Source organism: Odocoileus virginianus, chromosome 31 (assembly GCF_023699985.2).
Source record: "Odocoileus virginianus isolate 20LAN1187 ecotype Illinois chromosome 31, Ovbor_1.2, whole genome shotgun sequence".
NCBI lineage: Eukaryota > Metazoa > Chordata > Mammalia > Artiodactyla > Cervidae > Odocoileus > Odocoileus virginianus.
The window spans coordinates 20356292-20373793 of record NC_069704.1 but is presented as its reverse complement, the minus strand read 5'-3'; the positions used below and the strand labels follow the sequence as shown (position 1 = coordinate 20373793).

The following is a 17502-nucleotide window of genomic DNA, read 5'->3' as shown; positions in this document are numbered from 1 at the left end:
TCCTCCAGACCATGGCTCTTGGTTTTCCCATCCAATTCGTTTCAGAATTCCAAACGAAACAGTACCTGTCTCAAGCATATAGCTCTGGCAAGCTAAGAGAGTGTTGCTTTTAGACTTCTGTGTCGGCTGTAAATCCATTCAGCAATGTGATCAAGGACTTCCCTGGTGGTCCAGTTGCTAAGACTCAGCACTCCTAATACAGGGAGCCCTATTTAGGGAATTAGATCTCACATGCCACAACCAAAGACCTCACATGCCACAGCTGAGACCTGGAGTAGCCAAATAAATAAATAAAAATATTTTTTGAAAAAAAAAAAAAGAAGTGTGATTAGCTCCCCTGAAGCAAGGAATACTGTTGGGAGCAGAGCCACAAGCTAATAAGTATCAACAGAACCAGCTAGGGAGGGTCATAGGAATGAAAAATGTATCTGTTAAACTTTAAAAAGATTATCACACTTAAAGAATTTTAGACACCGAGGTAGGATACTTCAAAAGCATCTCCTTCAAATCATATATTGCTGTAGAGGAGGCCATAAACAGTGTTCCATCTGACTCTAAGGACAAAACCAACACTTTTTAGCTTCTGAGGCTTGTAACATACACACAAGAAGCTCAGGATTAACAGAGGAATGCCTGGAATGCCTTACAAAAGCCCTGCATGATCTGACATTGTCTGTGAATCACCAGGGTAGGCTCCACCGCACTTTGTTGGCATGGCCTGTGCCAGGCAGGTGGAGTCCTGGGGCTGCCCTTCTGAAGCTACATCAAATACACCAGAATGAGATGTTTGGAAAGCAAATGCTTGTTAAGCCATCAGGAGAAGCAGACATAATCCAGGGGAGGCCAGGGGAAAAAGGGAAAGCAACTTTCAGCAACAGTATCACACGACAACAAAGCAGAAATTTGCCCATCACAGGCCCACTGCGACCACAGATCTGGTATTTCAGATACTCATCTGAGGAACCTAGAAATCCTCAGAAATGTCTCGGAAAGAATTCACCCTAATTGGAAGCACTCCAACAAATAAAATGCCAGGGAAAAGTGCTGTCACTTTTCTCTTTTCAAATCATGAATTATCCTCGTTTCCTGGAAAAGTATGTCTAGACAGACTTATTGCCCCTTGAAAAGGCTAGAGACCTGGTCTTTGAGAATCTTGAAGATATAAAAAAAATTGCTAGCCAGAACCTGGGAGTGAAAGGAATGATCAATGAATGCTTAGTCTCAGAGGTCAGACCCAGGAGTGTCAGTCAGCTGAAGCTATTAAAAGAGCCAGTTCTCATTGTGATAAAGCACATCCTGGCAAAGCCACAGAAAAGAAAATTAAAAGAATCAATACAAGTCAAAATGGAAACCGGATGAAGGTTTCAGCCAAACTTGTCTTCACCTCTGATCTAATGGATTGACTTTTGGGTGCTGAAATCAGCACAATTTGCAGATTCAAGACATTGAATATGGAAGTCAAAATTGGATAGAAATTTAATCAAAACCTATAGCAGATCCTTGAAATTTACAAGGGTCAATGCTGCCTCTCACTCTTGCCAATTCCTCCCACAGCGGAGATGCACTGGCAAAGTCGTCTTTATCTCTTCAAGCAACCTGTGTCTACCCTGGCTCTCCACAGCTGCTCTTGATACATTTAACAGATACTCTATAGATGTATGCATAACCTTTGAAAGAATCCACAGTACAACTTCCTAAAAGGAATTCATATTTTTGTCCAAGCTAATGAGCAATCCTATATTCCTGTGGAATTTACCAGAGAACAGATAAAATCCAGGAAGTATAGCCTACCCACAGGATTCTTAGCCAAATAGATCAAGTCAGCATAGTAGGTAAAATGATGCCTTTCTCACCCCAAAATGTTTATGTCCTAATCCCTGGAAACTGTGGGCATGTTACCTTACATGACAAACAGGAATGACATGTGTGATCAGATTAAGGATTTTGAGATTATCCTGGATTATTCAGAAAGACACAATGTAACCAATGTAACATTATAAGAGAAGCAAGATAGTGAGTCAGGGAAGGAGACGTGAAAACGGCAATAGAGCTCTTATGATACAATTGCTAGAAGCAGGGGCATAAGTCAAGGAATGAAGGTGAGAATCTGGGAAAAGCAAGGAAAAAGTTCTGCTCTGGAGCTTCCAGAAAGAACACAGCCCTGCCAACACTTTGATGTTAGCCCAGTGAAACCTATTTTGGATTTCTGACCTCCAGAACTGTAAAAGGATGCATTCGTGGTGGTTTAACCACTCAGTTGGTAATTCGATACAGTCAACAACATTCTCATTTTCTGTTTCCAACATCAAATGAGACATTCAATTCAATCAGGGTTTCTAGAGCGATCTCTTTCTTTCTTTGAAGGACGACTCCTAACATACTCACTCTCTCTCACCTGCCATAATAACTCCTTTGAGGAATACTCACATCTCCAACAGGACCAGGGAGAAGATATATTCTGCAGAAGGCAAGAGAACCCATGTTGAGTAACTACTGAGTTGACCAAAATGTCTGCTCATGTTTTTCCGTAACACCTCTCAAACTTTTTGGCCAACCCAGTACTTAATGTCAGGCACCCTAGGGGTTATTTTGCACACATTTTATCTTTCCAACTCTTTTCTGAGGTATCATTCCCTGCAACCACGCTGTGATAAGGGTACTAAGATTCAAAGAAGATAGCCTACACTGTGAACAAGTCAACAAAATAGTGCCTAGAGCCCAGCTCTACGTGACTCCAAAATTCAAATTCCTCCTATGAGAACATGCTGCTTCTACTTTATTGATGCAAAACAGTAAAGCGCTACCAGCAGCGTGACTGCATCAATTTGGAAGAAACAGTGGTTTAGGAAGCAGGAAAGAGAAAGGTGAGGGGACAGTTTGACTCCAGGGAGCACCTTTCTGATAGGTTGTCACGAGCTCACACTGCTCTTTTACTCTCAGGGACAAAAACCAATTTATGGTGTATGTCACCATTCCTAATTGCTTTAAATCTCCTCATAGGAGTATTTGCTTTTGGGCTTTTTGCTACTGATATTTTTGTAAACGCCGGACAAGTGGTCACAGGGCACCTGACCCCGTATTTCCTGACGGTGTGCAAGCCCAACTACACCAGTACAGACTGCCGGGCGCATCACCAGTTCATCAACAACGGGAACATCTGCACCGGGGACCTGGAAGTGATAGAGAAGGCGCGGAGGTCCTTTCCCTCCAAACATGCGGCTCTGAGCATTTACTCCGCCCTGTACGCTACGGTGAGTATGACCCAAGTGGAGTTTTGGCTGCGACAGGTGTCTCTGACATCCTCACCCACCACCAACCCCTCCTGTCTTTTTCATTACTTCTTTCATTGCAGTCACTTCTGGTGACTTTTGAAGTCATGTTACAGTGTGCTTCTCCTCCATTACATCATGCCCCCACCCTCAATACCCCAATGTAAGACCTGCCACAGAATGTTAATTCAGGCATGACTGTTGATGATCACTTAGTCACATCCTCCCATTTTACAGATGCAGAAACTGAGGCCCAGAGAATTGTTAAGAGCACACAGTCAGAGCAGAGGCCCAGGCTCCTGGCACTGGGCACAGGGTTCTGTCACTGCCCAGAATAGCACTCTGTGCCAGAGCTCTGGTTGGTTCCAGAACAACATGTATTCCTCACACTTGTCTGTAGATTGCAGATGTAGGCCTCATGCAAAAGCCTGCCCAAAGCAATGTGCAATACCAGATGAAGACAGGGCTTTCCTCTGCTCCTCCTAACACTCTTCAACACTTTGCCAGGACAGATGGGCAATCCTGCAAGACCCCCAAAATCCAACAGTTCACTTCTCACTCTTCTCTAGATCACAAAATCTCTTGACTGCCCCCACTGGGGTATAATAGTCTAAACTTTGTGGCCTCAAAGAGAAAGCACAAAAGTGTGTCTAACAACTTAAAATGGAAGAAATGGTGTCCGTCTATATTTCCTGCTCTTTAATTCCGCCCCACTTTGGAAATGACCTAGGGCTTCCCAGGTGGCACTAGTGGTAAAGAACCCACCTGCCACTGAAGGAGACGTAAGAGACACGGGTTCAATCCCTCGGTTGGGAAGCTTCCCTGGAGGAGGGCATGGCAACCCACTCCAGTATTCTTGCCTGGAGAATCCCATGGACAGAGGAGCCTGACAGGCTACAGTCTGTAGGGTCACAAAGGGTCAGACACGACCAAAGTGACTGAGCATGCATAGAAATGACCTCATTTCACCTTTGCCTGACCTCTGCTTCTTTAGAACCGAATGTGTAGAAGTAGAGAGATCAATGCAAATGTTCCACTGATGGATATCATGTGTATTTACCTGTGGATGAGCGACTATTGGCTAAAAACATCCCTTTTCCTTCAACTTACTTTATATTTAGGGTACTACTAGTCTAGAGATTCTTGGGTGAAAGGTGAGGTAGGGAGAAGGCAGAGCAAAGACCCCTTTCAAGCTCTGCAGTCTTCCTAGAAACTCCCAATGTACCTTCACCCCGGTCCCCGGGAGCACGTTCCCCTCCAGTGACAGTAACCACACTGCCCGCTGCATCTGCTTCTGATGGAAACGTGTCCATGCCATCATCCCAAACATTGTCCTAAATTCAGGGAGGAGTAGAGGTGACTGACTCCAGGTCTGGTCCATTTGGTGTAGTTTAAAAGAAATTGCTGAATCGTCTCTTTAGAACAATGGTTCCTTTGTGTCCAGTTTATAGAATCACATCTATAGGATCAACTTTCCAAAATAAATCTATTTCTTTTAGATTTACTCTTTAACGAATACATGACAAAAATGATTTCAGCTACCCCCACATTAAGGAAACATGAATGTAAACAATACAGCAGCCTTGATTTAAAAACAGACCAGTTTAGCTGTTTAGCTCATTGAAGTTTCTTGACTCACTTTTTCCCCACCCACTAAAAAAAAAAATCTATGCCAGGTATTTTTTAAACAAGGTCTTTTCAGGCATTTGGCATAATTTCCAGCTTTCAAAATATTGTATCAATTGGTATCCTAGATTATCTAGAACTTATCTAGAACCTAAGTTATATGAAACAATGTGGTCTTGCACCCATTCCTGTATTTTTATCAGACTTAAGTCATTGTTGTATGAAATCAATTTTTACAACACCGTTACAAAAACCAATCTGTTACTCATCCTAAGCTACTGTCTCATCAAGTGGAATATAAATTTCTCTTGAGAAGAAAGAAGTATAGTAATCTTACTCAGAATATATGCTGGTAGAGCACATGTTTTCAAGGATTCAGATATAATCCAATTCAAATCATGCCCCACAGACAGACTATAATCAGATAAACCCTGATACAAGATTCCAATTATGTAAACATCTTCTGAGCGCCTATTATATGTGCTTTCAGAAATTACTCAACAAGGATTTCCTAAGTACTAGTTAATACTGTGAAGAATACTAACGAACCATAGGCCCATGTTTTAATAGTTTGTAATCTTGTAAGATTTATAAAGGCTACAATTTAAAAACAATATAGAAGCATAAAACACTAAATTTAAATATACATATAGAATTTAACCCATTATTGACTAGGGGATTTTTGCAAAAACCAATAGTTATGGCCAGTGATTTTTATTTTGGCCAGCCAAAAATTGTTATTTAACTAAGACTTGGTGAGTTACTGCATTTAATAGTTATACTTGACACACCTGTAAGTCTTCTCCAGCACCTTGAGTTTTATCTATCACTTTCTATATCAGAATTGATCACTAAGGTCTAATATTCACACTGTCTGAATCAGAACTATATTCTGAAGAACTATCATCTTTTGACACATTAGTATATATGCCGCTTAGACAATCAGATAAAGTATGTGCATAAAATTCTTCTTCACTCAAAATTTCATGATGTATCATTTTTGAAAATTTTACAGCAATAAACTTGCATTTATAATATACACAGCATTGGAACAAAAATTGAATGGAGGAAAATGTGAATGATAATGATAATTATCATAACATGATAAATATAAGTTATAATAATTATAATCATAAGTTGTGTAATGAACTCTATCAATTTTAAGCTCTAACAATTATGTCTCTGGTCAATAACATTCAGTACCAAAAGACATATTAATACATCTTTGGTCAATAATGTGCTAAATAACATTTCCTACTCAGCCTCAGAATGGTATGATGATATGCTTTAATTTATATAACTCTGATCTAACCACAGTTTTGTAGGATATGTGTTACATATAATAAAGAAAATCCCATCTTCCTGTATTCACACAAATGCTGAAGGATCATCCTAGGAAATTAAGTTTCCACTAAAATATTTTAAAATGCATCTATTTGAACTTATAGGTGTTCAGGCCATAAATCACACTTACTGTAACTTGAGTATTGGCATACTATTTTTCTGAGTCACAAACTCATTTAGCACACTTGTTAAGGTTTCCCTGGTGGTTCAGATGGTAAAGAATCTGCACTGCCGGAGATCCGGGTTTGGTCCCTGGGTCAGGAAGGTCCCCTGGAGAAAGGAATAGCAGCCCACTCCAGTATTCTTGCCTGGAGAATCCCATGGATAGAAGAGCCTGGTGGGCTACAGTCCATGGGGTTGCAGAGTTGGGCAGAATGAGACTGACAGAGACAATAGATCAATTGCGCCCTCTAGTGGTTTCTTAAAACCATTACCAAAGTTTGTGTGACAGTGTGTGTTTCAAAGAGGCATATCTTGCTTAGTCTTAAGTCACCAGGGACATATTTGGAAACCGAGCCTGAATAATATTTAAGTCTTACTCAGCTCCTCACAATGTCATAAAAACAGAGTATGTCTCACGTGTCAAAAATTATATCATCATTTACTAACATCAGGTCTTCCCAACATTTTTTACACCCACATGGAAAATTTTAAAACATGCTCAAGTAAATGAATGAAGAGAACTGATCATAGCCATCCCAAGCAATGTGAGAATCAATTTCCCAGCACAACTGAAACCTATCTGTTACACATTGGTTTGGAAGTCAATGCTTTTATATTCACTGAATGTGTGAAGAAATAGCTAGGATTATGGGGGACACAAAAAATGAAATGTATTGCTACTCCCTTACCTGGTCTTCTCCATAAAATGAATCCTCATAGAAGATTTTCTGGCATCTGAGATTCTTATATGGGTTTATTAACACTCCAAGTGATTCTTCAGTTTGTAGCATAAAAACTGCATGCTCTGGACCTCATTATTATGCAGTCATTCATGTCACTGTAATTCTGTTCCCACGCCCACCAGAATATAAAGCACTGAGATGAGTGTTCATTCATTCATCGTTCATGCTTTGGTGCGGGCCCATCTGTGTGTGTTGGTCTGTGCACCGTGTATATGTGCACCGTGTGCGGAGGCTGCCGGTCACCCCCGATCTCTGTCCTCACCTAGATGTACATCACAAGCACAATCAAGACGAAGAGCAGCCGACTGGCCAAGCCAGTGCTGTGCCTCGGGACCCTCTGCACAGCCTTCCTGACGGGCCTCAACCGGGTCTCCGAGTATCGGAACCACTGCTCTGACGTGATCGCGGGCTTCATCCTGGGCACTGCGGTAGCCCTGTTTCTGGTAGGTCAGCTTCCTCTACTTTTTTTCCGCTCTGGTGCTCTCTAAAACATTGCCCAAGATCCTGGTAAGTCAGGCTCCCCAGACTCCACGGTCTTGGGTTCCAGGTTCCAGCAGCCTCAACCTTGTGAGCTGCAGTTACTCACCAAGTACCCTGCGTCCTTGCTTTCAGAAGTATGACTGCATAGTCCCTCTGCGGGCCAGGAGTATGATCACTCCAGGAAGGATGGCTTGCTCCACTGCTTCCCACCCTGTCCTTGGGGCTGAGGCTGGGCAGACTAGCAAAAATTTAGTGTACCTTCAAGCCTTTAAAGTATTCTTTAAATACTTGCTTAGAGACTGGCAGCATAAGCTAAGTGCCGCTTGGGGGAAGAACAAAGTATTGATGGAAGCAGGCAGCTCCTTCTCCAGCATTTCAAGAAACTCTACTCTGGCCCAGATTTGCAAGTCCCACTCAGAAATAGGAAACCCTCAGCTAATCGCACCCAGGGGACCTCTGTTATTATCTGAACATGCCTCCTGGGCATCTTATTTCCGCTATAAGTGACTTCTCAACCACATAACACTTCCTGAAGAAGGGTTTTGGTTAATTTTTATAGATTTGGGGTATGATAAAGTGCTAGTCACTCAGTCATATCCAACTCTTTTCAATCCCATGGACTGTGGTCCACCAGGCTCCTCTGTTCATGGAATTCTCCAGACAAGAATACTGGAGTGGCTTGCCATTTCTTTCTCCAGGGGATCTTCCCGACCCAGGGATAGAACCTGGGTCTCCTGCATTGCGGGCAGATTCTTAACCATCTGAGTCACCAGGGAAGCTAGGCATACAATAAATGGTACACGAATTGTATAACGTGATCAATTTTGACCTTCAGATACCTCTTTCTCTCCCACCTTCCCCTCCCCCTCATTCTTAAGCAACCACTGATCTTCTGTATTAGGTTACTGTAAGATTTAATGTTAATGGAATTGTACAATACATGTTTTTTTCCTGGCTTCCCTCATTCAGCATAATTATTTTGTGATTCATCCACGTTGTATCAGTAATTCCTTTCTCTTGCTACATAATATTCCATTGCATGGACATACCATGGAAGTACAGTTTTTAAAAATATAGTCCAGGACTGGGCTTCCCAACCTGTGCTCTGCACCAAGATAAACCACTGCAGTAAGAAGCCAGCACAACGCAACTAAAGAGTACCCCCACTTGTCACAACTAGAGAAAAGCCTGAGCAGCAATGAAGCCCAAGCACAGCCAAAAATAAATTTATGTAAATATATATGTATGTATATATGTGTGCATATATATATATATTCAAGGATTTAAAATATACCCAGAAGGGTTTACAGTAAATCACTAGGCTTAAAGATGCTGTGCATGATGAAATCAGTCTCCTAATAACATTCAGCAAGCCTCTCCGAGCAGACAGAAATCATCACAGCCTGCTGTACTTCCTCCCATTCTGCCCTTTCTGGTCCAAGCCACCCATTAAGACTAACATCACATGTAGATGGATTTCACAGGCCTGTGACCTAACTTCTCCTTGTCCTATCCCTTCCATACAGGGATTCTGCATACATGTCCTCCCCAGCATACAAAAGGCACATATGCCTCTCCCAACTTCTAACTCAGAGTTCCCCAACATTTTTACCTGCTCAGACACACAGAGAAAATGCTCACGTTTACTCAGAACACTAACTGGCAAGCTCCACTTGAATTCAAAATTCTTTTTCAGGGAGACTTAAATGCACATTCTCTGTGAAGCGGCAGCAAAAGTGGTGCCAAGTGATCCTGAGATACTGATCTCTCAGAGGGTATTTCCCTTAGGGTGCTTCTTAATAGGGGGAGAGAATACAGATGACTCAGAGAGGGATCAATAGTATGTCAATGAAAGCCCCTTTGAGGGGCTTCCCTGGTGGCTTAGACGGTAAAGCCTCTACCTGCAACGTGGGAGACCCGGGTTCGATCCCTGTGTCAGGAAGATCCCCTGGAGAAGGAAATGGCAACCCACTCCAGTATTCTTGCCTAGAAAACTCCACAGATGGAGGAGCCTGGTGGGCTACAGTCCATGGGGTCGCAAAGGGTCAGATACAACTGAGCGACTTCACTCAGCACTTAAGAAGCCAAATCCTACAGTGGACTGATTTAGAGGCTATGGAGTTTATGTAGCCTTGGGAAAGTTATCTAAATTCTCTGTACCTCCTTATCTAAATTGGAGAGGATAACAGTACCTCCCTTATAAGAATGTTGAGTAGTCAAATGAAATGAAATTAGGTAAAACCCTTCGGACAATGCCAGATACATAAGTGGCCCTCAGTAAATGTTAGCTGTTACTATAAGATGGTTTACATTCGTCATGTCTTTTAAATGTAAATCTACAAGGCAGGTGTTATTCCCATTTTTACAGGTTAGGAAACAAGTTCAGTGGGGGTAGATTGAGCATCCCTGGCCATCTGGTGATCAAACAGATGCTTCCTCAGCACCCCAAATGTGCTCAGCTGTAGACAGCCTGGCCCATGCCCCAGGTCTTTCATGGTCCCTACCCATTGGCTCAAAGGTCACTGTTCAATGACATTCTCAGGGGCAGGCCGGCCACCCACAGCGATAGCCAGGCATTGATGGCTGCAGTCTGACCCTAATCTTTTTTCCCCTCATCCCGCAGGGAATGTGTGTGGTCCATAACTTTAAAGGAACACAAGGATCGCCTTCCAAACCCAAGCCCGAGGACCCCCGTGGAGTACCCCTCATGGCTTTCCCGAGGGTAGAAAGCCCTCTGGAAACCTTAAGCGCACAGGTACAGTACAGTGGTTTCAGCCGACAGAACCTGGAGGCTGCAGGCTCGTTATCTGGGAAGTCAGCTAACCATTCCTCTAGTGGAAACAGGACACAGCTGAATCCACCCAGCGACAATGAAAATCTGGGGACGTCCCTGGCAATCCAGTGGTTAGGACTTCGCCTTCCAATGCAGAAGGGGTGGGTTCAATCCCTGGTCAGGGAACTAAGATCCCACGTGCCTCTCATGGCCAAAAATACCAAAACATAAAACAGAAACAATATTGAAACAAATTCAATAAAGACCCTAAAAATGGTCCACATCAAAAACAAACAAACAAAAAAAAAACCCCACAATAAAAATCTGACATAAAGGCCCTCAAAAACTTCACAGCTTCCCTCAATTAGTCCCATATTCCTTTCAGGGCATGGTCATCACGAATCCTCAGGAGGTTCTTAGTAATGTCTAACTTAAACCCCAGCTGCTTCAGGATATCTTGACCTTCAATGTAATAACACACTTGTGAAACTTAGACCAACTTTTGTGGGAGGCCAATTCAATTTAGTACGTAGGGCAACACTTGGAAAGAAATGCTTTGTTACATTCCATGATAGATGTAAACTGGAAACACATTAAAAAAGGTAACTAAATATCCTTTTGGATCTCTTTTGATGACCATCAAAAATTCAATGCAACAGTACTTAGTGTTTACATTAGGACCTTGTTTACCTTAGGACCTTGCTTCATGCCAGAGATAAAGATGACAACTAGCCACACAGTCTTTATGCTCAAGGAACTTACAGATAATCAGGAAAGGTGTATATAAATGTATGCATGCTCAGTTGAGCCCGACTCCTTGTGACCCCATAGACTGTAGCCCGCCAAGCTCCTCTGTCCATAGAATTCTCTAGGCAAGAATACTGAAGTGGGTTGCCATTTCCTACCCCAGGGGATCTTCCTGACCCTGGGATAGAACTGGCATCTCCTTCATTGGCAGGTAGATTCTTTACCACTATGCCACCTGGGAAGCCCTGTATATAAATGAATAATCATAATATGGCATGCTGAATCAGATGCACAACGTGTTTTGTGAACACAAATGAAGAAAAAATTTATTGTAAGGCAGCAAAAGACAAAGATGTGCCAGCCATAATGAGCCCTGATACATGGTATAAAGCCTGACTTTTGCCTAAGACAATTGCTAAGTGCTTTACAAATATATATATATATATATTTTTAACAAAAACTTACTGAATTGGTAGTGTAATTCCCATTTCACAGAGAGGAATATGAAGATAGCAACATGAAATTACTCACCCAAGACTCATAGCAAGCAAGTGGGAGAGTTGGGGGTGAATAGTTCTTTGAGCAGACAGAGCAGGGATAACTAATAATGAAACAGGGATTTTATTTTCATGTAGCTGAGTCCTGCTAAAATGTTTGTTTTCTGTAATAGTCTGTTTACCTTGAAGTCTTATTGTATTTGGCATCTCCTTACTAAATCATCTTTATAGAGTACAAGAGGAAAGCAAATCTCCCACTGGACTTATCAGATACTTCCTATCAATACAGTAAAAAATATTTCACTAAAGATTATTAACTATCAGACATCTGAGAAACTATCCTATTTCTTTTCACATTTAATGAAGTCCAATTTTATTAATGAACCAGGAAAAAAAATCTATTTCCACCTTGGGAAAAAAATATTTAGGAGTCTCTATTAAACCCAGTGCCAAGTGCTTTGTTTTCCCTTCACCTATATTAAGGTGAAAATTTTGACTTGGTCTAATTAGAAATGACGTGTTGAAAATTTTGTCACTGATTTATTTATATACAGCCAGTTAATGCAGGCCGAATGACAAATTAGCTAAATAATGAAACCTTATAATGAAAAACCCTAGTTTTTCTTCTAACTATGTTCTTAAACCCAGTGAAGTCAAGAGTAGTGAAGTGAAATTGCTCAGTCGTGTCTGACTCTTTTTGACCCCATGGACTGTAGCCTACCAGGCTCCTCCATCCATGGGATGTTCCAGGCAAGAGTACTGGAATGGGGTGCCATTTCCTTCTCCAGGGGATCCTCCCAACCCAGGGATTGAACCCAGCTCTATCCACATTGTAGGTAGACGCTTTACTATCTAAACCACCAGGAAGGTCCCAAAGTTAGAGTGGTTCCCTCTCTTTTTGAGATGAAGCAACTAGTGACAAAGGTGAATCTAAAAAGCAAGCTGAAATGTTTGCCAAGTTCCACAAACATGTAGTCTGTCGTTGTAAATGCTGTTGACCTTGCCCTGAATGTCCTGGTCTAAGAGCACCTTCTTTCCACCTCAGCACTGCTCAAGTGTCACCTTCTGTCTGAAGCCTTCTCCCAACTTCTCTCCTCCTTCAGGACCCATAGTAGTTGACTAAGCCAAGAGACACCCAGGCCATGTTTTGGGGGATTCTGCTTGCATTGAAAAATGTAGTACCATAAAGGGTTTCACAACCCGATATTCGCGATATAGGGACCTCCAGGTGGTGTGGTGGTAAAGAATCTGCCTGCCAATGCAGAAGTAAGAGACATGAGTTGAATCCCTGGGTCAGGAAGATCCCCTGAGAAGGAAATGGCAACCCACTCCAGTATTCTTGCCTGGAGAATTCCATGCACAGAGGAGCCTGTGGGGCTACAACCTATGGGGTTGCAAAGAGTAGGGCATGACCACACAACTGACCAATCCACAATACAGGTTTTTAAAAATCTTTAAATATATGTGTCATTATTCACTACAGGCAGTAACTGAACTTTTGAAATCTGTCCACATGTCTTTATTTCCATGTGTATCACCTTATCTGCACACAGTTTGAGGCCTTTTGTGAATACCAGGCTTCGGCTGAAGGACCCTCGGGGCCCAACGTGTATTTGCCCCTCACAGTTCATGTCAGGAGTGCCCTCAGATCTGCCTCCCCCAGGAACCGAGAGATTAAAGATACAAACCCTATGAACCATGTCCTTCTTACTCTCCGTATTTCCTGGCATTCACTAGGTGTGAAATAAATGTCAGATGAATAGAGATGCAAGCCAGAATCAAAATATGAACTAGGCCCTTTAGTCAAAACCAAGAACCCAAAATTGGACTCCAGTCTATATCCGAACCTCCATGGTCAACAGGTTATGAGTAATGATGAACAGGACTTCTGCAGGCTGGTCACCATGAAGCTACAGGAAGCCAGATGGAAAGTACTGCCTCTTAAGCAATGCCTTCCATGCCACTTGTGCACTGTCCAAGCATCTGCTTTCCACGTGGGTGGTTAGAAGGACATACCCTTTATTTGTGGGTCAAGAAAAGGAAATGAGCATATGGTGCAAGTTATCACATTCAATCTTTACCATAATCTTGCAATTGGCCTTATTCTTCTATTTCATAGATGAAGTAAGGCACAAAGAGTTTAAGGTCACTGAAGGTCACTCAGTAAAGATTAAGACACAGGCCCATCTAATTCTAAAGGCCCTGCTTGCTTCTACACCACACAGCCTGAGGTTTAAGGGAAACTCCATTTTGAAATCTACAGCTCTCAGCACTGAATATGGAGACACGCTAGTGTGTGGGGGCGGAGGTGCGCAGCTCGGGCAGAGTTGACCCTGAACACAGCTCTTCCAGAACAAACAGGCCGTGTGATCTCCCCTGTGGGCCAAAGCTTCCTGCGCGATAGCAGCGCCATGGCCTCTACTAGAAACTGCTGCTCCTTTGTAGTTTGGGGGATAGAGCGGTCTTCCCAGGAGGAGGACTCTGGAGCCCTGAGAGAAGATATGAACCTGTCTTTAGAGCACACATTCTCACATGAGAAATCCATCCCGCCGTTCTGAGCACCTCAAGGAGAAGACCGCCTCGCTGGGGAGGGAACCCCTCACCCTCCCTTTCGTCCCCCCGAGACATACTTTCTCCTTTGCCACACGGAGCCCCAGGGCTGCGGGCTGCCCCAGGTTGCTTCTCTCTTCCCCTCTAAACGATCAGCTCAAATTTAAATACTTGGCCTTCTGTGACTGAGACAGGACATTCTCTAAAATCTTTCCTCAGGACTAAAGAGAAACCAGAAAGTAAAAAACTGTAGAATCCAAATGAAACAAAAATGGTCAAGTTTCCAAACTGTGGTTTTGCGACCCCACAGAGTTGTATCCTGGAGACCTGCTCCGAGCTCTCCTCGCCCTGCAGCCTCATTCCCATTTCCACCTGCGCAATCAAGCTTAATGTTGAGCAAATGTGTTCTTGTTGAACACAGTTTATATTAACGAAGAAATGAGAGAGGAGCCAATGTGTTAACTCACTGTGTGGTATGAATTCTCTTGTGTCTCCTGATGTTTGCAAGGGGGAGATGAGCTATATTTTTCTTTAACAACAGTAAAAACGAAAGGATCCACTCTATCCCAGGACCCACATGCTTATGACCTTATTCTAGTTGATTCTGATTCAGCCATTCTGGGGTGAAAAACCATGTAATAAAATCATCCCACAGGAATTCTAATGCTTATAGACTTCATATCATAAATAGGAGGGGGGAAAAAAAAGACTTGGAGAGTTAAAGAAATCTGTATAAAGTCACCAAGTTAGTTATCTTAGGCTGTTGAACAACTTTATCTTTACCATTCACTCTTAAATGAAATCTTAAAAACATATAAATGACCAAACTATTGATGAAAGTTTTTTTTTAAAGGAAGCATACTATAAAAGCAAAAGCATAAGTTTTTCACATTATAGCAGGAAATGCAAAAACCTCAGTTTTCACAAATATGGTAGATAAAAGTACCTTGAGAAATACGGAATACTCAGTTTCTAAAATTCACATTTGCCCTCTCAAGAACATGACTCTTTAATGTCCTAAAAACAAACAGGAATCTGGAAACCCATAATAATCAATTAGCTCTAAAGCCACCGTTTCTTAAGGTATTATCAGTACCATAAACTGGGAATTTTAAGTTCAAACAAAAGAGAAAGCCTTGGGCCTGAGAAAAGGTGGGATTATAAATGTCATATAAAACAAGAGATAAGGGTTATTATAAACAAAGCACATAAACAAAGATAGCAACTACAAGGAAAAGTGGATAAAATGGCAATCGTAGATTTTAACACTTTCTTCAGTAATAAGCAAACAAAATATAGTAAAAAGTTAATAAGGTCCATCTAAGTCAATATATAATCCTCAAAACACAAACATTTAAAACAAACTACATGTAAGACTATAAAGCCAATCAAGAAACTTTAAAAGCATTCAGTGTTATATTTTCATAATTTAAAAAAATTTGTGTAAAAAAAAAACCATTCGATAGATCACACAGATGCCATTCTCCAGAAAGTCAAAGATACCTTAAACCAAAACCGCTATGCATTTGAAAACATTAAACTCACTGCTCTGAAAATTCATGGCTCAGAATACATCATACAGAAATTTTTCAAAGATTAGAAATGTTCAAAATTAAAACCACAACACTAAAAAAAAAAATGTAGGATGCAGCTAAAACTACTTTGAGATCTTCAAATGTTTCATAGAATATAATTAAGTATAATACAAGACAGATGAGTTTATTTTGGTTGAAAAAATCAGGGAAGGTTTAATAGAAAAGGTAAAAAGTTGAGGGGCCTTGGAAACACACGTCAGGGAGCAGGAACAGACTGTGAACTTGAGACAGGACATCAAGGGGATACTGAGGGAAGTGAGAGTGTGTACATGAGTCAGCTAAGATTGTATCTGCTTATGTTCACAGAATCACTCTGCCTCCATGACCGAAGTTACCTGAAACGGCTGACGTGTCACAAGCTGTTTTTTTTTTTTTAATCACCCTCCAATTCGATACTTCAAGACACAGTTACTTGATATCAAACTGTGAAGACAAGTATTATGTTTATCTAGTTAGAGGCTAATGTTTTGTACATTTTTTGTATGAGGAAGTGATGTAGCTTGCCCTGATTTTTTTTTTTTTTTTTGGTCAGCTTTAATATATTTATGCCAGAATTTTAAACAAAGTTTTCTTCTTGTTCAGGTGTGCATTGAAGAACCACATTTATTCAATGATTGATGTTGTTTTGTGATATTTGTACACAAACCTTCTTTTATCAGTTTTATAGACACTGAAATGAAATATAATAATTCACTTTAATCTTTTATTATCACAGTTGCTGCCTCCTCCAGAATTTTTGGATTTTAAAAAAAACTTAACTTTTGAGTTGCAGGGTAAACAATGTTGGTTAATGGTAAATCTCAAAATCAGTTGTGTAGAAAGAAGTATTACTTTGAAAAAGAACTCTATACTCTGACTTCTTAACATGTGATTGCATCCCAAGTTAAAGTAACATATTAATAAGAAAAAAATCACCTAAGTTACACAAGCAATGGCAGAAATGTTTGAGGATGTTGGTATGATCCTTAGATAATGACCTCTCCTGGTTAAAAAATTCAAGATATTTCTGTAATCATGCCCTTGGGTTGGCAGGAAACACTGCAGCCTTCTTTCCCAATAAAACCAGCCGGTACCAGCATCCCCTGTCACTCAGTTTTGTATATCATATTGTATGGACTTTATATGAAAATGAATATTTTACAGTTTGCACAGTATTATTTTACAGAGAGGGTATCAGAGCATCTACAACCTAGAGCCCCAAAGCAACAGCTTGACTTTGGGGCTTTTAATTGTTCTAGAATTTTAACTGCATCTCATTTTTCTAGCATGGTAATAACTAATGTGTAACTTACTTGAGAGCAGGAGCTCCCTTGTCTGTATCTATCAGAATGTTTTCTCAACACTTCCATGTTGGTTCTTCTGAGCTTTTTTTGTACATATTTTTTTTTTCTAAAGAAAAAAGTTATTCACAAAATGAATTTTGGCTCATGTCCTTTGTTTGATGCTTCATCCCCCGAATATTTGAAGACTCACAATGATGTGACCTCAGCAAGTGTTTATCCTCTTCAGTTCCCTGCCTATTGGCATCAGTCATAATAGAGGCATGACTGATATGTCCTTTCATGAAGAAGTATATGTGTTTAGGCCAAAGAATTTGTGTATTTAAGACACTCAGAAGCATGTTCTGGTTTTCTAGCAAGCTGCCTTTGTCTTCAGTCTGCCCATAGATACTTCTAAGGCATCAGTAAAACTTCAGAGTCATTTTGACTCTGCTAA

General features: G+C 41.2%; 1 protein-coding gene across 4 annotated transcripts in view; it reads left to right on the top strand.

Moving 5' to 3' along the window:
• The window catches only part of PLPPR1 (phospholipid phosphatase related 1), a 295003-nt gene extending 277803 nt beyond the window's left edge, over positions 1-17200 (top strand). For 3 of the 4 annotated variants that reach the window (XM_070459367.1, XM_070459365.1, XM_070459366.1), the window contains exons 5-8: positions 3001-3251; positions 7411-7587; positions 10248-10379; positions 16093-17200. In XM_070459367.1, coding sequence (XP_070315468.1) covers positions 3001-3251; positions 7411-7587; positions 10248-10379; positions 16093-16125 — 593 coding nt within the window. In that variant the 3' untranslated portion in view covers positions 16126-17200. The remainder of the gene's footprint in view (positions 1-3000; positions 3252-7410; positions 7588-10247; positions 10380-16092) is intronic. The other variant, XM_070459368.1, reaches the window with a different exon arrangement.
• Positions 17201-17502: the final 302 nt, after the last annotated feature.